The sequence below is a fragment of the Geotrypetes seraphini genome, chromosome 1 (genome assembly GCF_902459505.1).
Source record: "Geotrypetes seraphini chromosome 1, aGeoSer1.1, whole genome shotgun sequence".
Classification (NCBI taxonomy): Eukaryota; Metazoa; Chordata; class Amphibia; order Gymnophiona; family Dermophiidae; genus Geotrypetes; species Geotrypetes seraphini.
In genome coordinates, this window is record NC_047084.1 from 22,087,195 (window position 1) to 22,109,782 (window position 22,588).

The 22,588-nt window shown below is 41.7% G+C and overlaps 1 protein-coding gene across 3 annotated transcripts in view; it reads right to left on the bottom strand.

Annotated features, from left to right (window-relative positions):
* Positions 1–22,588, bottom strand: part of LOC117352535 (survival motor neuron protein-like) — a 76,691-nt gene that overhangs the window by 9,730 nt on the left and 44,373 nt on the right. For all 3 annotated transcript variants that reach the window (XM_033928998.1, XM_033929015.1, XM_033929006.1), the window contains 3 exons: positions 21,423–21,563; positions 10,212–10,283; positions 6,815–6,925 (listed from right to left, as the gene is read on the bottom strand). In XM_033928998.1, coding sequence (XP_033784889.1) covers positions 6,815–6,925; positions 10,212–10,283; positions 21,423–21,563 — 324 coding nt within the window. The remainder of the gene's footprint in view (positions 1–6,814; positions 6,926–10,211; positions 10,284–21,422; positions 21,564–22,588) is intronic.

The window sequence follows — 22,588 nt, forward strand, 5'->3', positions numbered from 1 at the left end:
ATTACTGATGAGGTTGGCTCTTTTTAGGGGGAAGAGGATACAGGGAAGGAAGGTGGGACAGTGTTCAGAGCCTGGCAGGGAATGGGGCTTGGTTCACAGCCTGGTAGGGAATGGGACTGAGTGCAGGGCAGGGAGGGAAGGGGGCTGGGTGCAGAACTTGGCAGGGAGGGAAGCTGAGTGCAGAACCTTGCAGGGGAGGGCGTGACGGAGGGGACACTGGGTGCAGATCCTGACAGGGCATGGGACTTGAATATTAAGCTCCCGACTTATATTCAAGTCAACCATTTTTCCTCCTTTTGGGGGGAAATGGAGGTCTTGGCTTATATTCAGAACGACTTATATTCGAGTGTATACAGTAATTACAATTCAGTTAGGCTTAAAGCCAGATTTAAAAATTACCAAACAGTCATGAATCTCCCAAATACAGGAAGACGCATGAAAGAAAAAGCAGTTACTACTTTTTCATAATCTGAATTCAACCATATTAAAAATGAAAGTACATAAAAATCTCAATAGTTTGAGTTGGAATAAAACTAGACAAGAACACTTTACAGTTTAGCACAAGGTATCGGGACGTACCACTACTTCACCTCAAATGGTGGAATACATCAAGAATTACACTAACCCCAAATAATATGTATGAGAGGCTCAGTGCCTTTTAAGAATGCAGATGAAGTAGTAATTCAGTTATTATTAACCTCTCATTCTGTGTGTCCTACTATGGTTAATGTACCTTTTTTAGCCAGATTTTTTTGGAAATTTCTAAGCAAACTCGCTTTCTGTAAATATTTTACCAGATCTGTAAAGGGCACTTAGGATCTTGATACTTGTTCTGCTTCCCTTTTAAGAAACATTACAGATGATGCAGTGACTTGGTTAACTAAAATAATAAATAATTCCTGGTCTACAGAAATGGAGAAACTATATCTTACCTGATAATTTTCTTTCCTTTAGTCCTACCAAACTACCGTAGTCTAAAACCTGTGTGAAATGTCTGTTGACCAGTGGATGGTGACAGAAAAATAAAGGGATTGGAAGTAGTTAAGAATGCTACTTATTATGCTGATTAAAATCATCTAGATGCACATCAGGTTGCATTATAACGCTTACATTGGAACAATGGACATCAGCTTTAATTTGCTCTTACTCAGGCTTGCTGTGTTTTTAGGCTCCTGGTGATAATTACCTACATGCTGCTAGCTATTGGCCCGCCTGCTCTAGGAGGGTGATGTCATGGGGAACTGAATACACCGAAGTAGTGCACATAAGGAACAGATAGTGCTCCTTCATGTGCACCCTTTTGAAAGTTTTTAAAATTCTCTTTTCCACAAAGATGTTTTTTTTAAGCAGCTTTATGTTGACTACACATTTGTCCAGCATGCCTACTGAAACAAACCTTGCCAGAGTTCTTACAATGAACATTAGAACATAAGAATAGCCTTACTAGGTCAGACCAATGATCCATCAAGCTCCGTACCCCGTTCTTACAGTAGCAAATCTAGGTCACCAGTATCTGGCATAAACCCAAAGAGTAGCAACATTCTATGCTACCGATCCAGGGCAAGCAGTGGCTTCCCTCATGACTCTCTCAATAACAGACTATGGACTTTTCCTCCAGGAAATTGTCCAAACCTTTCTTAAAAACCAGCTACACTATCCACTCGTACCACAACCTCTGGCAATATGTTCCAGAGCTTAACTATTCTCTGAGTGAAAAAATATTTCCTCCTATTGGTTTTAAAAGTATTTCCCTGTAACTTAGAGTGTCCTCCAGTCCTTGTAATTTTTGACAGAATGAAAAATCGATCCACTTGTACCCATCTACTCCACTCAGGATTTTGTAGACTTCAATCTTATCTCCCCTCAGCCGTCTCTTTTCCAAGTTGAATAGCCCTAACATTTTTAGTCTTTCCTCATACATGCCCAAGCCAAGGCAAATACCTAGCAGCAATATCTAACATAACCCTAACCCCAATACCCAAAACACCTGGACTAGACCTAACTAAAAGAGGAGAACTTTAGACCAGTAGCAGGCATCCCATGGCCTGCAAAGCTATTTGAATTTTGCGTTAAACACACAATTAACCCAGTATCCGGATAAAATGAATGGTCTTCACACCTCACAACATAACTTCAGAGCCATGCACAGCATGGAACTTACCTCTAAGGTAAAACTTAATCTAAGTAAAAGCATTCAGACTATTCTACTCAAATTTGACATATTCACAGCATTTGATGCAACAGAACATTCACTACTATTAATGAGGCTAAATGAACTGGGAATTCAAGGAAAAGTACTGTACTACACTGGTTCTACCATTTCCTAAACAACATATTTTACGAGGTATGGAAAGATGGAAAAAAAAAATTATAAAGCTGGAAAGCTACCGCAAGGATCTCTACTTTCTTCCTCATTATTCAATCTTTATATAAGCATTCTAGGTAAAAGCTTTACCCTGCCACAAGTTCAAATCCGTGGCAGTAACAGCTTCGATGCTCATAGGAATTCTATGAGCAACGGAGCTGTTACTCCCACAGCCGGCGCTAAAAACTACGCAATGGTTTTGTGAAAGGGGGGTAACTCTTTAGTCTTCATCAGACTTCTCAAAAATAACAGTCATCCAAACTGTCTGAGGAGACATCCACGACAGACAATTCTCCATCAGGTGTTGATTGCTTCTTAGAATTTACTATCTTCCAATTGCTATGTATGGAGGGAGAACTCTTGATGATATTTATAAAATGCTTTTCTAGGTGACTTTAAGGTTCATTTTCAAAGTGCTTAGACATACAAAGTACCATAGGCTTCTATGGTACTTTGTGTGTCTAAGTACTTTGAAAATAAGTCTCACTGTCATTTACTCCATTGAAAATTACAAAGACAAGGGGACACTTGATAAAGTTAAAGGGAAATACTTTTAAAACCAATAGGAGAAAATATTTTTTCACACAAGAGAATAGTTAAGCTCTGGTACACATTGCTAGAGGATGTGGTAATAGTGGTTAACGTAGCTAGTTTTAAAAAATTTTTGGACATGTTCTTGGAGGAAAAGTCTATAGTCTGCTATTGAGACAATACATGGGGGAAGCCACTGCTTGCCCTGGTTTGGTAGCATGAACTGTTGCTGCTATTTGAGTTTTGGCCAGGTACTTGTGACCTGGATTGGCCACCATGAAGGCAGGATACAGAGCTAGATGGACCATTGGTCTGACTCAGTAAGGCTATTCTTATGTTCTTATTAATAATGGAAAATTCAACAGGTGCAAATTTAATTGATTGGTATAGTTTTCAAAGTTCTCTAGTCTTTTCTGAAATAACATTCAATCTTGTAAAAGAGTATCGCGAGAGTTCTTGATCTGTTGAACTTGATCTGAAAATTCCTCCTCTCTCCCTTTTTGTAATTTCATTTTTTCCTCCAGTTTCTGGATCTTGGCAGCATTTTCACCAATAGTTGGTAAGGATTGGGCACAAACTTTGTAATTGAGTCTAATGCACCCCAAACAAAATCAAGACTGACCTCATTCTGTTTTACAAGGGGAGGAATGGATAACTGCTCTGGCTCCTCTGTTGTTCCTCCTGATGAAAATGGGAGAATATCTCAAGGCCCTGATAATACATCACCTGAAACAGAGGGTGGAACCTGCACCCCATGAAAGGCTGCAAGCAACGGTGAGGTTCCTGACGCTAATGGCATCTCAGGTGCTACTATAGACCAGGGTTTAGGAGGGGCTGCCAGGCTGAACGAAGCATCGCTCTCCAGTGCAGGGAACTTCCTCATGCCCTGTGAAGTGGATGCCAACACTGTGCTGAACAAATTGCTGAACAGATCTTGGATAAGAGATGATCTATAAGGAGATCCATGTCATGCAGATGACAGATTGGAAGAAATTACTATAGAGTATTCATTTACTTCTACACAGATTTCCAGAGGAAGCAAATAACGGTTGTCTAGGTTACCAAGATAGCCCCAAGCATGGTGAGAAGGGGGATAGAGAAAGGCATCCTTGTGGTTTGAAGACCCATGTAGACAACAGAGAGACTACTGGATCTTGTAATATTTATCTAATCTAATCTTCCATTTGTGAGTCGCACATACCTATACAGGCTCAAGGCGACAGATCAAAGAGAAGGGAAAGTAGAGGGGGAGGGGGTATAGAGAAGCTAGAGGAATGAACATAGAAGTAGGGGAGCTATACATAAACTAAGACAGTTAATTGTCAGAGGTGAGTCTTCAGGTTTTTTCTGAATGCGGTGTAGTTTGTCTCTTTCCTGATAGCTTCAGGTAGGTCATTCCAGGTTTTTACACCCAGATTTATGTTTCCCTGCACATGAATAACATTCATGGACTGAAATGGAGTTATACTGGGCTCTTGATACTGAACAGATGTCAGATCTTTACGGTAACCCTCAACAAATTTCTTGGACATCTTTTACAGGAAGAAATGAAAATGCTCTGGAAGAGATAGCAAAACAGATGGAGAAGACTTACTGGCTACTTTACCTACTACTGAAGATAACACCATTTGAGGCTGTACAGTCAATTGCTGCCCAGAGGCTGACTGCATCTCAACTGGAGAGCAACAGTGTTCTTGCAATAGATCTGCTCCATTGGTGAGAATGAATAGTCTGCTCATAATCTGCGCTGGCTCACACTTTTCTACCCATGATATGAGGGCACTGCCATCAATATGCTGACAGAGGAAGAGAGTGGTCAGTGCTGCTTGCAAAATCACAGTCTCTCTGATGTTGCAGATAGCACAGGAGACAACTGTGAAGGTCTGTGCTTAGGAGAAGTGGTCAGAGAGATCACGAAAGTGACTGTGTTTCTCTAATGCTGTGAAATTAACACTTGAGAATTCACTTGAGACCTCTGCGAGCTTTCAAAAAACAGTTCCACATTAGGCCAGGAACCTCCAAGAAATTTTGCACCAATTTCGATGATACCTGGGTGCTGCTCCTTTGTAGACAGACTTGAAGCCACTGTACAGGGAGGCAGAGGCAACTTCCATTAAGGAGAATCTGCTAGTGTGGGCAGAGTCAACTGAGTCTGAACAGATAATGTCCTCTTCTCCTCCTCCTGGGCAAGCAGGAATCTTATTTGCTTTGTACTGACTTCAGAACCAATTAAGTATTTCTTCTGGGTTCCTCCAAACATCCCTTCATAATGCTTGCAGTCAGCATGCTTATGGTTGAGCTCAGACAAATTAAGCTTCTGGCGTACGTGTCAAAGTTCTATATCTTTCTCTCATTCTGTGGACAGAACTTCAACTTTTTCTGGGATATTTCAATGGGAATCAACAAAAACACAAAAAGAGCATATAGTTTTTTTTAGGAAGAAGAAAGGCAAATCAAGATCATCCAACACAAGAAGTAGAATATTTCTTGAATAAGGAAAAGCTTTGTTTTTAGGTCTGCTTGGCAGAACAAAAATTGAAGGATTATGGTACAGGATGAGCCATGCACACATAGAACTTTATGCTATTTCTTAGCTCTGGGACAGCTGTTCTATCCTGACACCATCAGACATTGTCACTCCACTTCTATGCCTGACTCGGTACTATTTGTTGTCGTAAAATTGCACATCCTTAGTATACATTTTTGATAACTGTCTTGATCAAAGGTAACAAAATCCCTAGATGAAATCTAAGTTTTATGTTCTGCCCATAAAATGTAATCATAAGCTGAAGCTGAAACATACTCAGGTCTGGTAATGAAATCTGTTTGCATTGCATAGAGCTACTATTTACACTTCCTCCTACCAGTTTGTTTATGGTTTTAAGAAAGTACCATTTCAGCATAGTAAAGAAATTCTGCTAAGCTTGTAGCAGCAGTTACATAAAATGAACTTCTGCTTTGTCCCTGGAAATTTCCAGAAAATGTCTGTTTGTAATGAAATGCTTGGGCTGACATAATAACAGAGTAATAAAAGCAAGCAGAAGTCCCAGGCCTCAAGAGCCTTTTCAATGGAGAGATAGACTAGTATTTGCTCCAAAGTTAAAATAAGATTTTTAAAAATCTTAATACATATCTTTAATTAATTTGGTGTGTATTAGGATTGTGCTATTCTTGTTTTCAACTTTCATGGTGCAGTAAAAACTGAACTCTTAAGGGCTGTTTTACTAAATGTTTAGCACGTGCTAAATCCTAAGAAACCCATAGGTATAAAATAGGCTTCTAGGTATTTAGTGAATGCTAATTCCATTAGCGCACGCTAGCTTTAGTAACAGGTCGGTATGGAGAACCTGGATTACGAAGAAAGACTTAAGAGTCTGGGGTTGTTCTCCCTTGAGAAAAGGAGACTGCGAGGGGATATGATCGAGACTTTCAAAATATTGAAAGGAATCGACAAAATAGAGCAGGAAAAAAACATTATTTACAATGTCCAATGTGGCACAGACAAGAGGACATGGGCTGAAGCTAAGGGGGGACAAGTTCAGGACAAATATCAGGAAGTTTTGCTTCACACAACGAGTGGTGGACACCTGGAATGCTCTCCCAGAAGAGGTAATTGCGGAATCCACCGTTCTAGGATTTAAGGGTAAGTTAGATGTACATCTCTTTATGAGTGGCATGAAGTGACATGGGTAAGGGTAAGCTAAATGCACTTCTCTTTACGAGAAGGTTAGAGCGATATGGGGACTAAAACTATGCCAGGGTACACCTGGCGGGGCCACCGCGTGTGCGGATCGCCGGACTTGATGGACCTAGGGTCGGTTCCGGAGATGGCGCTTCTTTATGTTCTTAGGTATTTATCTGCTAAATTAATTTTTTTTGTGACAGGACACTGAAGGGTAATAAAATCATGATACGAACCAGATAGTACCCGGTATGGTAGCCACTCATGTACCAGGCTATTAGCATACTTCCCAAGGCATCATCATCTTCACAAGAGTCTGGACCCATAGGAGGAGGAGGAGGAATCAACTATAATTGAAAACATGTAACAGTTAAAAGAGAAAAAATATCTAATTTGCTGAGCTTTATTTTAGCAGGTTAGTTCCCAGAGGCCAAACTGCTCCCTCATTTTTCTTTTCTATACATCTATATAAAGCCAGTAAAAATGAATAATTAAAGCACTGCATCTTAGTTTTGGGGCCAATGGCATGAACATAGCACATACATGCACATTCGCATTAATCTGGAAGCACACAGAAGGAAAGAGGCCCCAAGGAGGAAGAAAACAATGAGCTATGTAACTTGGAGAATACAGTCATGTAGGCAGGAAGGAGGTCTAATATGGTCATGTATGCTAGTCATTAACTATTCCTTCTCATACTATCTGACACATATTCATGGCTACATAGTACTCATGATGGCTCGGAAAAAGCTGAAGGATGAGCCTAATAAATTCCACTTCACTGAGCTAATACCATAAACACACATATGCCCCATATTTGTTTTAAGTTATTTTTATTGCATTTTCATAAATGCATAAAATGCATAGAATAATGAACCTAAAATTTAGGTAATCTCATCTCCAAGATGAATAACAACCTAATTTAATCTAATTGTTACAAGTGCCATTTTAAGGTGCCCTATTACTAAAATGCAAGTTTTGTACTTCCTGCACATTTATAGCAAAAATTAAAATCCACTAAACAGAAAGCCCTTGTGGTACAGTTAACACACAGACACAGCTATCGACCAGTAGAACTACCCACCACCCATTCTGGATTCTAGACCCTATACCTTGGACCCCCTCCCCCCAAAAGCAATCCCAGTATCTTTCTTCTGTTCATAATTTGGCAACCCCGGTATCTTAAGAATCTGTCTTTAGCACATCTGTTGAAACTTCAGGGCTGTGGTCGATACTCTCAGTACTGTACCAAAGGTTCTTTATTAATCTCAAGGACTGGTATTTTATTTATTCTAACCCTTTGGCCCTGATTCACTAAAGTCAGCGATCGTCACTAAACCTGTTTTCACAGGTTTAGTGATGATCACTGCCAACCGACCCGATTCACAAAAAGGTCCACCGCGTGTTTTCCCCCTCGATTGCCCATTTTCCAATCCAGTCATGCAAAATAGCCAAGCAACTGATTCACTAACATTTGCTTGGCTATTTTGCTTCAGGTTTTATAATCCTAAAACCTGACTGCTGTAGACCTGTCAGTAACTGTGTTACCGATAGGTCTGCCTGGTTTTTTTTTTCAAATTTTTTTAATGGCACTGACATTTTGCATGTATTACACATGCAAAATATCTGTCCAATTTAAAAAAAAATGAAAAAAAAAGCCCCCACCAGACAAAGTGTCCCTCTCCCCCTCACCGAACCCAAGAAAATGGCAGGAGGGATGCCCACTCCCTCCTGCCATCGCCTCCCCCACGCGAACTGATATGGCAGGAGGGATGCCCACTTCCTCCTTCTCCCCCCATCCATCGTCATCATCGTCCTCCCCCTCCCTTTAAGTCAGGAACAGGCGGGGTGCTCAGTCCCTCCTTCTCAACCGTCGTCCGTGTCAGCAATGTGGGCCTTGGCCCCGCCCCAGTGCATCATGTGATGCACAGGGAGAGGCCTAAGGCTCTAATTGGCTCAGGTGCTTTGACCAATCAGGGACTTCCTTAGGCTCTTTGGGATGGGGCGCACTCTGCTCTTCCAAAAGGTGGCTCATAAATATATAACATTGCTGGCTGCAAGATTCGCTGCCTAGTTTTTGGCAGTGGCATGCGTAACCAGTTACATAGGTTGCTGTTATTTGAGGCTATGGAGGCCCGTTTTTCTCTGAAGCGCAGGAACTCTTTTTTGCTACTTTGGCACCCATATCTCGATTCCTTACCCCATAGAGCCAGAAACTTGATACTCAATGAGTTAGCAGGAGCTTCTGTCTAATGTTTTTAGGCTACTTCAATCCAAAGGGGTGGGGGGGGGGCTGGTAGGAAGCCAGTGTCTTATACTCCATAAAAGCTGGATATGTCTGGTTTCTGCCTCTCCACTGGATATACAGGATGTACTTGGTCCTCCTTCGTTTGATATTTGATCGCTGCGTATTTGCTATATTCTAATGATTGTTGTTGTATGGCATGTTTGGTTAATAAAATTGTTTGAACATAAAAATCAAGGAAATATACTATATATACTGAACATACTGCAAATTACTATTGCTTTTAAGATGTTGTCCTTGATGGTGGTGGTAGTAATAATAATTTTATTTTTTATATACCGCCAAAGCCAAAGTAGTCCGAGGCGGTTTACAATAAGAAGAGCTGGACATTCAGCAAAAAATAAACAGTGAAGTCTTAGAATAAATGTTAAGTAGAGTACAGGGAAAAAGCATTATGAGTTCTTGGTTACGTATCGGTTAAACAGGTTGGTTTTAACTAGTTTTCTGAAGTTGAGATAGGGTGACGAGTGCTTGATGATGTTATCTAGCCAGCCGTTCTGTTGACTTGCTTGGAAAGCAAGGGTTCTGTCAAGGAATCTTTTGTATCTGCAGGTTTTTATAGTAGGGTGGCTAAACATGTGTATTCTGCGAGTAGGTCTGGTGGAACAATCCAGTTTGAAAGGGGAGACCAGGTATAGGGGGCCAAACCAAGAATGAATTTGAAACAAAGGCAGGCAAATTTGAACAGTACTCATGCTTCTAGGGGCAGCCAGTGGAGTTTTTGGTAGTAGGGAGCTATGTGATCCCATTTTTTTATACTGAAAATCAGTAGAGAGTTGCTTAAAGACTTTAAATGCAAATAAAAGGATGGCATGCGCTAATCATACCTGTTAAGTATTAATGGTTAAGTAAATAATCTTATATTCCCTTCAATCATTTTGTTTCAGAAATTTAAGTATACTATTGCTCATAATGTCTCCTCCTATCAGTTTCTTAGCTCATTAATCGCCTCCCCCTTTTTTTTTTTTTTTAATCAAGCTGCGCTAGTTGCTTTTAGTGTAGGCCAGTGAGGTAAGTGCTCCGATGTGCTAAAAACCTCTAATGCAGCTTGATTAAAGAGGCCCTAAAATAATTATGATTGGTCTGCGCATTCAGATCAACACTAAACCTGCCTGAAGCATACAAATAAATAGTGGTAGAACCTTCCTCTTAGAATGTCAATAAATGTAGAGCTTGAGAGGCTGCCTCACACAGATTATTTCTTTAAAACCAATCTTTAGATTCCTATTACTTTCATTTAACATGAAAACATTCAAAGGACAAAACTCAGCAACAATAAGCCAAGTTTAGCAACTGTAAAATCGCAAGGAATCATGCCTATAACTTACCGGTGGTCCTGTAGGAATAGGTGGAGGCCATCCTGATAGAAAGGGAGGCATTTCATTGTGCTTTATTCCAAACTGTATCAGAAACATTTCAAACACAAGTCCAGGATTAAGGAAGGAGAAATTAAGCTACCTTCATATCTCTATAAGACAGTGGTCTCAAACTCAAACCCTTTGCAGGGCCACATTTTGGATTTATAGGTACTTGGAGGGCCGCAGGAAAAAATAGTTAATGTCTTATTCAAGAAATAATAATTTTTCATGAGGTAAAACTCTTCATAGTTTATAAATCTTTCCTTTTGGCCAAGTCTTAATAATAATATTGTCATTTATAGGTAAAGAGGCCTATGATCAAGAAACTGTTTTATTTTACTTTTGTGATTATGATAAACATACCGAGGGCCTCAAAATAGTACCTGGCGGGCCGCGAGTTTCAGACCACTGCTATAAGAGCAAGAATTACGGTAAAATATCCAGCAATATAAAATTCTTCTTGCACTAATGCAGCATCTCTCTTTTTTGTTTTCAGAAATAAATGCCCTGATTCAAAATCTAAAGAATCAAGATTGTGCAGAGGAGGATGCATAGTTTCCTGTTTGTAATATATGCTGGCAGTGAAGTGACCATTTTTGCATATGGTATATGAGTAGTTCTCAATACTAGGACACAAGTTTGCCTCTCGAGTCTTTAAGTCTCCCTTTTAGTCTTCTTATTCATAGATTTCCTTTATCATCATAAGGATCTGTTATATGTTGCTACAATATGAAATACAATGGGTTCATAGACAGTAACGCGGAAGACAAAGGCGCGCGCCGACAACTGAGTGCAAGACGGAGGCGCGCGCCGAAGAAATAGACTGTTTTTAGGGGCTGCGATGGGGGTTTTTGTTGGGGAGCCCCCCCCACTTTACTTAATACAGATCGCGGTGGCATTGGGGGGGGTTTGGGGGTTGTAACCCCCCACATTTTAGTGAAAACGTAACTTTTTCCCTGAAAACAGGGAAAAAGTTAAGTTTTCAGTAAAATGTGGGGAGTTACAACCCCCCAAACCCCCCACAACACCCCCACAACGCAGCGCGATCTGTATAAAGTAAAGTGGTGGGGGTTCCTCCCCCCACCCCCCGTCATAGCCCCTAAAAAGTATTTTTCTTCGGCATGTGCCTCCGCGCTGCGCTCAGTTGTCTGCTCGCGCCTTTGTCCCGGCGCGCTTTTGACCTGACACCAATACAATGCATGCAATTTTAAAATTATTTCATATGCTTTTCTTTTTTTTTTTCTATTCCCCTCATCTTTCAAAGTTTCATTTTCCTAACATGCTCCCTTAATACCACACACAAACATCCTACTTTCTATTTGTCAACATGCTGCCTGCGGTTCTGAGCACACCAGTATTGCCCCAATTTACTCAGATTTGTAAAGGAGGGTGCCTCCGCAGCAGGTAGTTTCTAGCACTTTAAGAATACCAAACTAATTAAAACAGAACAAAAAGGACTAATTTAAATGAGTTTACTTTGTCAAATGAAATATCTCAAACATGCATTGATAACAGCAATATTTAATTCAGGACTAAAGGAGAAGCAATAGTTGTAACCAAGGGAAGTTTTATGCAGGAAAAGTTTTCTAATGTATTTCTCAGGAGTGCAATGCTAAATTAAATAACTTTTAGCATTATGCATCTGCCAGTTTTTTTAAACTCAAAAAATATAATAAAAACAAGAGTGATGGGTTTGTACATCAGTTTTTCCTGTTTTCTATTTTCTTCCCACTACCTGTACAGTGCAAAAGTATATCAGATGCATTGGAACAGCCTACAGCACTGCCCAAATTTGTCGTGTGATTCAGTCACATAAGGCTTTCCAGACAGTACGAGAGATTTTTATATATTTTATCATGCATATTCATTGCGCATATCTTGAAAAGTACAACAGATTGGCTATGGGGTAACCAAGACATGTTTGAGGAGTTCTGGACTATGACAGATTTGGACTGCTGGGAAAAATTGAGAGGAGAGAAATGCCATTTTATAAAATAAGGCACTGTTTTAATTCTTCTGGTTTTAATAAATTGCTTACTACCCATCACACTGCGAGGAGACACAGTGCTGTTGGGAGACTTCAATATGCCTGATGTGGACTGGAACAAGCTTTCCGCTACAACCAGCAGCAGCAAGAGGCTACTAACCTCCATACGAGGAGCACGCCTCAAACAGAATGTATTAGAACCCACCAGGGATCAGGCGATCCTGGACTCACCATCGGGGGGACATTGTCACAGAGGTATCGGTGGGAGAAGCTTTGGCCTCCAGCCACCATGTGGTTCCACCTGAAGAAAGGAATCACTAGGTCAAATACATCAACTAAGATCCTAAATTTTAAAGGAACTAACTTTCAGTGCATGGGGGACTATGTCTACAAAGCGCTGCAAAACCAGAGCCCGACAGACATTGTGGAGGTACTATGGTCAACTTTGAAATCCACCCTGCAAGAAGCAACCAACATATACATAAAACCGTGAGCAAACGGCGCAGAAAAAATAGACCACAGTGGTTCTCTGCGGAGATCTTAGAACTAGTAAAGCAAAAGAAAAAAGCATTCGTAACCTACAAACAATCACAACGACCGGAAGCTAAAGAAACCTATCTGGCAAAACCTAGAAATGTTAAAATGGCAGTCAGGGAGGCCAAACTCCGGATGAAAGAAAATATAGCAAGACAGGTTTAAAAAGGGGATAAATCCTTTTTTAAATACATTAGCGACAGGAAGAAGAACACAAGCGGTATTGCGCACCTAAAGAAACCTAACGGTAACTTTGTAGACTCGGACGCAGACAAAGCAGAACTACTCAATAACTACTTCTGCTCAGTCTTCACCCACGAAGCACCAGGATCCAGACCTGAAAGGGGTCTTTGAATTTACCACGAGCAATGTCTACCACGAGCTATCAAAGCTAAAAGTGAACAAAGCTATGGGCCCGGATAATCTACACCTCAGAGTACTTCGGGAATTGAGAGATGTCCTGGCGGAACCGTTGGCCGAACTTTTCAATCTTTCCCTAAGCAAGGGAAAAGTTCCCTTGGACTGGAAAACTGCCAACGTTATTCCGCTCCACAAAAGGGGATGCAGGTCAGAGGCCGAAAATTACAGACCGGTGAGTCTCACATCAATAGTATGTAAACTTATGGAAACATTGATTAAAAACAGAGTGGACACGATTCTGGATGACGAAAGACTAAGGGATCCCCACCAGCATGGCTTTACGAAGAGAAGGTCTTGTCAATCCAATCTGATGAACTTCTTTGACTGGATGGGGGAGAGTCCCTGGACATCGTGTATTTAGACTTCAGTAAGGCTTTTGATAGTGTCCCAAACCGTAGGTTATTGAACAAGATGAACACGATGGGCCTAGGAGAAACACTGACTGCATGGGTAGAAGACTGGCTTAGCAGCAGAGTTCAAAGGGTGATGGTACATGGTATTCCCTCAAAAACTTCGGAAGTGACCAGTGGAGTACCGCAGGGCTCGGTCCTGGGCCCGATACTATTTAATATCTTTGTAAGGGATCTGCCTCAGTGACTTCGAGGCAAAATTACATTATTTGCTGATGACGCTAAATTATGCAACGTTGTGGGCAGCGCAACAAAACCTGAAAGCGCAACCATGCCCGACACTACGGAGCAGGACCTACTTTTACTGGAACAATGGTCCAGTACTTGGCAACTGAATTTTAATGCCAAAAAATGTAAGGTAATGCACCTTGGCAGCTGAAATCCATGCAGAACTTAAACCCTGAATGGTGAAAACCTAACAAGAACTGTAGCGGGACTTGGGAGTAATCATCCAGGAAGATATGAAAGCTGCCAATCAAGTGGAGAAAGCTTCAACAAAGGCTAGACAAATGCTGGGTTGCATCAGAAGGAGCTTCATCAGCCGAAAGCCTGAAGTCATACTGCCGTTATACAGATCCATGGTGAAACCTCACCTGGAGTACTGTGTTCAGTTTTGGAGGCCACATTATCAAAAAGATGTGAAGAGAATGAAGTCGATTCAGCGAATGGCCACTAGGATGGTCTCAGGACTTAAAGATCTCCCATATGAAGAACGTCTAAGCAGGCTGCGATTATATTCTCTCGAAGAGCGCAGAGAAAGGGGGGACATGATAGAAACATTTAAATACATCACGGGCCGCATTGAGGTGGAAGAAGAAATCTTTTTTCTTACGGGTCCCATGGCGACAAAAGGGCATCCGTTAAAACTCAGGGGGGGGGAAGATTTCATGGGGACACCAGGAAATACTTCTTCACTGAAAGGGTAATTGATCGATGGAATGGTCTTCCAAGTCAGGTAGTCGAGGCCAGTAACACGCTTGACTTCAAGGGACGATGGGACAAAAAGGTGGGGGTCGCTCCAGAGGAATGCTTAAAAGATGGATTCTCGAGGGAGGGAGGGTTCTTGAGTGGGCAGACTTGTTGGGCCGTCAGCCCTTTTCTGCCGTCATACTCTATGTTTCTATTTTACCCTACCATCTGATTTGTGCACTCTGCTCCTTCAACTACACAGATTGAGCATTCGCAGGAATCTGCCTCACATTGTTCTGCTATTCTACAAAATAAGTTATGAAAAATAAAATACTGAAAAGGCCTAACTGAAGCAACTCTGATTACAAGCATGAGGAAATTCATATTTGGTTACTATTTCTACAAACTGATGTTCTGGACTCTCTAGACCAGGGGTGTCAAAGTCCCTCCTTGAGGGCCGCAATCCAGTCGGGTTTTCAGGATTTCCCCAATGAATATGCATGAGATCTATTAGCATACAATGAAAGCAGTGCATGCAAATAGATCTCATGCATATTCATTGTGGAAATCCTGAAAACCCAACCGGATTGCGGCCCTCGAGGAAGGACTTTGACACCCCTGCTCTAGACAAAAAAACAGAACAAAACACCAAACTCGGAATTCCATTTTTTATGGGCAACCTGGGACAAGTTTCAATATTAGAACCACTTATGAGTAAACTCCCAGTATCTCATGGGACAACTTTCTAATGCATATCCAACTTTTTATTCTTGCTTCTCTGGCCAGTAGTTATCTTCGGTACAGCACAAGGTACAGTGCTGTACCTAAGATACTGGTGAAAGAAGATACATATTAGAACACATCTTTCAAAATATTTAACCAAACCTGTCAAACAATCACAGAGTAATTTCTAGGCCAATTGTTTTGCTTGGAACAAATACCTACTAAGGCAGTGGTCTCAAACTCGCAGCCCGGGAGGGGGGGGGGGGCACATGCGGCCTGCCAGGTAGTATTTTGAGGCCCTCTGTATATTTATCATAATCACAAAAATAAAATAAAACAGTTTATTGATCATATGTCTCTTTAGCTCTAAATGACAATATTATTATTAAGACTTAGCTAAAAGGAAAGATTTATAAACTATAAAGAGTTTTACCTCATGCAAAATTGTCATTTCTTTAATAAGACCTTAACTTTTTTTTCTGAGGCCCTCCAAGTACCTACAAATCCAAAATGTGGCCCTGCAAAGGGTTTGAGTTTGAGACCACTGTACTAAGGGCATTTAATAGTAAATCAGTCTTCTAGAATCAAAAACAAAACCTGGTGACACTGCTGCCCTCCTTTGGTGATCACACATTATAACCAGTAACACTTGCTGGAATGTATTAATAGTCAGCTGAACTTTTGACATGAGACTATATTTCAAATGCATGTGTTTGGTACAGCAAGAACAACTTCTCTTCTATGCACAGAAAAATCTCATATTCTCTTTAGTGTAACCAAAATATTGAATGCTTCTGATCATTTCCTAAGATATGCCAAGTATGTGTTTCTTTCCTCATTTATAACCTTCTCTGGGGTCCAGGATTGCCAAACTGGTTGATTTTGCTTATATATACTATGACAGTAATGAACCTCATGCCTAAGTCAAGATATGTGGAGCATGATCTCAATCTCTCATATGTCTTGCTAACACTCACTGTGTCAAAGAGCTTCTTTTTGGTGTTTATAGATGTTATGCTAGGAAATTGCTTTTAATTGCTCAGCACAATGGGAAATATTTATTATATTCTGCCACATTTTCTTGTTTTTTGACTGCATTTCTTGGTACATAAGAACATAAGAAATGCCTACACCGGATCAGACCTGGGGTCCATCCAGTCCGGTGATTCGCACACGCGGCGGCTCAGCCAGGTGTACCCTGGCGAATACATTAGTCACTCGTATCCCTCAATGTGTCCTGCAAGAAGATGTGCGTCCAATTTTCCCTTAAATCCTAGAATGGTGGTTTCCTCCACAATCTCTTTCGGGAGAGAGTTCCAGGCGTTCACCACTCTCTGTGTGAAGCAGAACTTTCTGACATTTGTCCTGGCTGTGTCCCCTCTCAGCTTCAGGCCATGACCTCTGGTCCAAGTCTGGGTCGCATTTGCCAATGTGAATAACCCTGATACTTGCTCACCATCCTTTCCCCCTGCTGGTGAGTGAGCTTGCTCCATTTTGCCTATTCCTTTTAGCAATTTAAAAGAATCTATCAGATCCCCTCTCAGTCTTCTCTTTTCAAGGGTGAATAATCCCAGTTTTCTGAGGCGATCTTTTTGGCTCAAGTTCTCCATACCTTTTACTAGCTTCGTCGCTCGCCTCTGCACCCTCTCCAGCAGTGTTATATCCTTCTTCAGGTATGGAGACCAGTGTTGGACACAGTATTCCAAGTGAGGTCTGACCATTGCTCTATAAAGCGGCATTGTGACCTCCCTTGATCTACTCGTGATTCCCTTCTTTATCATGCCTAACATCCTGTTTGCTTTCTTTGCTGCTGCTGTGCATTGAGCCGACGGCTTCAGGGTCCTATCTATCAGTACCCCCAGGTCTTTCTCTTGTTCGCTCTTCCCCAATGTTATACCTAACAGTTTATAATCATGCTCCTTGTTTTTGCTGCCCAGGTGCATCACTTTGCATTTTTCTACATTAAAACTCATCTGCCAATTTTCTGCCCATCTCTCAAGTTGCTTCAAATCTCTCTGGAGTTCCTCGCTGTCTTTTTGTGATCTGATTGCCCGGCATAGCTTTGTGTCATCTGCAAACTTGATGATAACACTGGTCGTTTCTTCTTCTAGGTCATTTACAAAGATATTGAATAAGATAGGCCCAAGAACCGAGCCCTGAGGCACACCGCTAGTTACTTTCTTCCAGTCTGAGTACTTCCCATTAATGCCCACTCTCTGTCTTCTGTTTTCCAGCCATTTTCCTATCCATCTTAGTATATCCCCTTCTATTCCATGACTTTGTAGTTTTTTGAGAAGTCTCACATGAGGTACTTTGTCGAACGCTTTCTGGAAGTCCAAGTATATTATGTCCACTGGTTCTCCGCTATCGACTTGTTTGTTCACTCCCTCGAAAAACTGAAGTAAGTTTGTCAAGCATGACTTCCCTTTCCTGAAGCCATGCTGAAGTCATGGTTATCCAGATGCTGTACTATGCTGTCTTTAATCAAAGCCTCAACCATTTTCCCAGGGACCGATGTGAGACTCACAGGACTATAGTTTCCAGGTTCTCCCCTTGATCCTTTTTTGAAGATTGGGATGACGTTCGCTATCTTCCAGTCTTCTGGTATCCGTCCGGTTCTAATTGACATGTTAGCGAGGGATTGCAGTAGTTCTCCGATTTCCACCTTTAGTTCCTTTAATACTCTCGGGTGAATTCCATCTGGGCCAGGAGATTTGTCACTTTTTAGTTTGTCAATCTGATAGTATATCTGGTCCAGATCCACCTTCACTGTGGTGAGGCTCTCCTCTATTTCCCCCTTGAAAACTTTCACTGTTTCGGGTATTGATGTGGCATCTTCCTTGGTAAAGACAGAAGCAAAGAAGGAATTTAATCTGTCTGCAATCTGTTTGTCCTCTTTGATGTATCCTTTTCTTCCTTGGTCGTCGAGAGGGCCCACTGTCTCCTTTGCAGGTTTCTTCCCTTTAACATATCTAAAAAAGGGTTTGAAGTTTTTGGCCTCTTGGGCTATCTTTTCCTCATAGACCCTTTTGGCTTCTCTGACCGCCTTGTGGCACTTCTTCTGGTCGTCTTTGTGACTGTTCCAAGCCTCGGTTGTTTTCTCGCGTTTCCATTTTTGTTTCCATTTTTTAAACGAGTCCTTCTTTTCCCTAACTGCATCCTTCACCTCATTGGTTAGCCAAGCTGGTTCTCTTTTGGCTTTAGTTTTCCTTCCTTTGGCTATCTGCGGAATGTATAGATTCTGTGCTTCGGTGATAGTATTTTTTAGTAGGGACCATGCTTGCTCTACCATTTCGATTTCGGCTATCCTTTTCTTGATCCGTTTTCTTACCATGGCTCTCATGTTATTGTATCTTCCTTTTTTAAAGTTAAAGGTCGTGGTTAGGGTCTTGGCTCGCTTCCCCTTCCCGATGTCGAGTTTAAAGTAGATCATATTGTGATCGCTCGTCCCCAGCGGGACCGTGACTTCTACTTCTATTGTTTGCCCAGTTATGCCATTTAGGACCAAGTCCAAGGTGGCGTTTCCTCTTGTCGGTTCTCCTACCATTTGTTCTAGGAAGCAGTCACCCATCATTTCCAGGAACTTTATTTCTTTGCCGCAGCTTGAGGTTACTAGGTTCCAGTCTATTCCTGGGAAATTGAAGTCTCCCATGATCGTTACATTGCCCATCCTACATTCATGTCTTATTTCTTCTATCATCTCAGAGTCTGTTTCCTCCGTCTGCATAGACTCTTACAGAAAGTTAGAATTTCTACCATGGCACTGGTTCTCAACCTACATCACAATCTAGTTCATTACTCCTGACAGCCTGAGGGACCTTCCCTCTCTAACTTCATATTAAGATTTCCAGAATTAGAATTATTTCAACTATTCTAACTAATCTCAGCAACTGAAAACTATTCTTGCATAAATTGAGAAAACTGCCTCTTTCTGATAACTCCTCTTTCCTTAGACAGTAGTGGGACAAGTGGTTCCTTCTAGAACCAACTTGACTAACAGAAGCCTGGGAATTCTAAGTTTTATTGGACTGCATTCTCCCAGCCCCACCACTACTGATCTCAAGTATCAATTCCTTTCCCCCAGTCTGATCCCTAGTCATTCCCCAGGTTAAGCTATGGAACACGTTGCCAGAGGTTGTTGTAAAAGCGGATAGCGTAGCTGGTTTTAAGAAAGGTTTGGACAAATTCCTGGAGGAAAAGTCCATAGTCTGTTATTAAGACATGGGGAAAGCCACTGCTTGACCTGGATTGATTACATGAAACGTTGCTACTCTTTTGGGTTTTAGCCAGTTACTAATGACCTGGATCGACCACCGTGAGAACAGGCTACTGTGCTTGATGGAAGATTGGGCTGATCCAGTAAGGCTATTCTTATGTTCTTAACTTTAATTTGTCTGTTTGACAAAATTAAATCCTTAACTTTCTTGTACATTTCTGTGGAAGTTGCTTTCACAGGCCATCCAGTGTGAGGGTAATCTTGAATGGACTCTCTACCCCACTTAAACTGCTTGCTCCAAAATTTTAATTTGTAGGATGATGGGGCAGACTCACCATAAACTGCAGTCGTGTATTTATGGATCTCCTTTGGCTTTTTCCCTTCTTTTGTGAGAAATTTTATCACTGAACAGTGCTTCAAATCTAGCAGTTTCTTACTTGATTCACCGAGAACTCTCCTGACATCCTGTCTCTTGGAATGTTAGACTCACACTGAGCTACAACTGTGCATAAGTAACCTTGAGACATGTCACAACATACACAGACTTGTTTCAACATGCTTGGTACTTTCTTTCATACTCAGGTAGATAAATTATTGAAAGCCCCTTATATTTGCTCTTATCCTCCTGGAATAAAAGAGCTATGATTTAGAGAGTGGGAGACAGAGGTGATCAGGTAGGTGGAGAATAACCCATTAACCAATACTTTGGAAATTCCCCTATATCTAAAACTCAGGTGGGTTAAATCTGGCCCTTTTTTTTTAATCATTCAGCCTTCTTTTTCATATTTTGTCTTGATGTATTCTTGTAGACACTCTTGTTCCACTGAGAGCTGAGCTATAATTTTAGCCAGAATAATAGAGTAGAAAATAACCAGGCAGACTGGGTAGTTCAACTGGATATATATAAAGAATATACTGTATATACACTTATGTCTGTGTGTGTGTATATATATATATATATATATATATATATATATATATTACACACACTGGTATTTAAGCCCGTTACATTAACGGGTGCTAGAATAGATGCGTGTGTCTCTTTCTTTCTTTCTGTCTCTCTCTTTTCTTGGCTGTCCACCACCACCCCTTGCCTGCTCCCCCTGTTTAGCAGTAGCCCTTTTCCCTTCCTTTTACCTCCCTCGTGTCCAGCAGCACCCCTTCCTTGCTCCCCCTGTCCAGCAGCAGCCTTTCTCCCTTCCTTTTACCTCCCCCCCTGTCTAGCAGCACATTTTCCCTTCTCCCCCTGTCCAGCAGTAGGCCTTCTTCCTTCCTTTTACCTCCCCCCCACTGTATAACAGCACCTCTTCCCTGTTCCCCCTGGCCAGCATTGGCTTTCTCCTTTCCTTTTACTTCCCCCCTGTCTAACAGCACCTCTTCCCTGCTCCCCCTGTCCAGCAGTAGGCCTTCTCCCTTCCTTTTACTCCCCCCCACCTGTCTAACAACACCTCTTCCCTGCTCCCCCTGTCCAGCAGTAGGCCTCCCTTCCTGTTATCTTCCCCCCTGTCCAGCAGCACCCCTTACCTGCTTCCCCTGTCCAGCATTTGGCTTTCTGATCGTTCGTGTCTGCCCTCCTCTTCTAAATAACCTACTGAGGAACGCGGCCGGCTGTAGCGAACCTCGCAGGCGCTATGCACCTCAGTAGCACGTTCCTTCTTGATGCGATCTGGTGCGTCAGAGGGAACATGCTACTGAGGTGCAGAGCAGCCTGCGAGGTTTGCTACTGCCGGCTGCTATCCTCAGTAGGCTTTTTAGAAGAAGAGGGCAGACAGAAGAGCCACTTCGGTGGACTGGATGGAGGAATGCTGCTCGATGCCTGGAGGAGCTGGAGAGCAGGGAGGTCCGCGCTTTACAATTGCTCTGCCAATAGCGTGCATGCGCACTCCTGCCTGCCACGGGCATACGGATCACGGAGGTAGGAGTGCGCATGCGCGCTTAGGGTTTTATTATTATATAAAAAACATTGTGCACTCAAAGCTTACCCTTGCCAATCCAGGCACTGGAGGAGAGTGGGAGTTCCAATGAGCTGGCTTAGGAGTGGTGGGATTGTGCTGCTGCCTGTTTCCTGGAGACCTGGAGGATTTCTCACTCTCATCTGTTGAATACAGAGTCTCATTTCCATTCTAGAAGGCAATTTGTAATATTTTAATTTAATTGAAGCCCCAGAGATCTTATCTGCTTAATATCAATTTTACACAGTGGTCTTTGTGCTCAACAGGTAAAAGTAAAATTTTAACTACTACTACCTATTGCTCCGATACTGTTCTGTGGTCCTCACACTGCAAACAACGTTTGGCTGACTTAGCCATCATGAGTATGGAAAGCAGCACTCAAGTTTTAGGGCTGAAGTTTCACTGCTCCAGGCACCAATAACATTGAATTGGCAGCGTTCCTCCCCGTAAATCAATGCCCCCAAGGCAAGAGCTCCTGAATTTTTTAAAGGCAGCAGGAGAAAGCAAAAGGGGGTCAAGGGGGGAGGAACTTGACACCACCAGGTTTATACCCAATGTAATAATAATAATAATAACTTTATTTTATATACCGCAGTACCACAAACAGTTCAGAGCGGTTTACAATGTCAGAGACTGTACATTTACAGCAAAGATACAATGAGAACTGTACATATTCAGTAAAGGTGTTTAAATAGCGCAGAACAATGTAGATTTACCATGTAAGAGATTGTACATAAATATCCAAAAAATCAAGAAAAGGATGCCCAAAATAAATCACAAAAAATTGCACCCTCCAAAATACAGGACAAAAAAGTCACCTTTCTTTACAAAAAGGGAGAAAAGACCTCAGTGTCTAATAGGGGCTCTTTAAGCTTCCCATATAGACAGGCTAGTTTTAAACAGAATTTAATCCTAGCAGACACATCCTTGGTCAGAAAAACTCCCACTTACTAATTGGGAGTTTTTCTGACCAAGGATGTGTCTGCTAGGATTAAATTCTGTTTAAAACTAGCCTGTCTATATGGGAAGCTTAAAGAGCCCCTATTAGACACTGAGGACTTTTCTCCCTTTTTGTAAAGAAAGGTGACTTTTTTGTCCTGTATTTTGGAGGGTGCAATTTTTTGTGAGAGATTGTACATATACATATAAAACTGTGACTGAGTTCAAAGAAGCGTGGGATGAACACAGAAGATTTA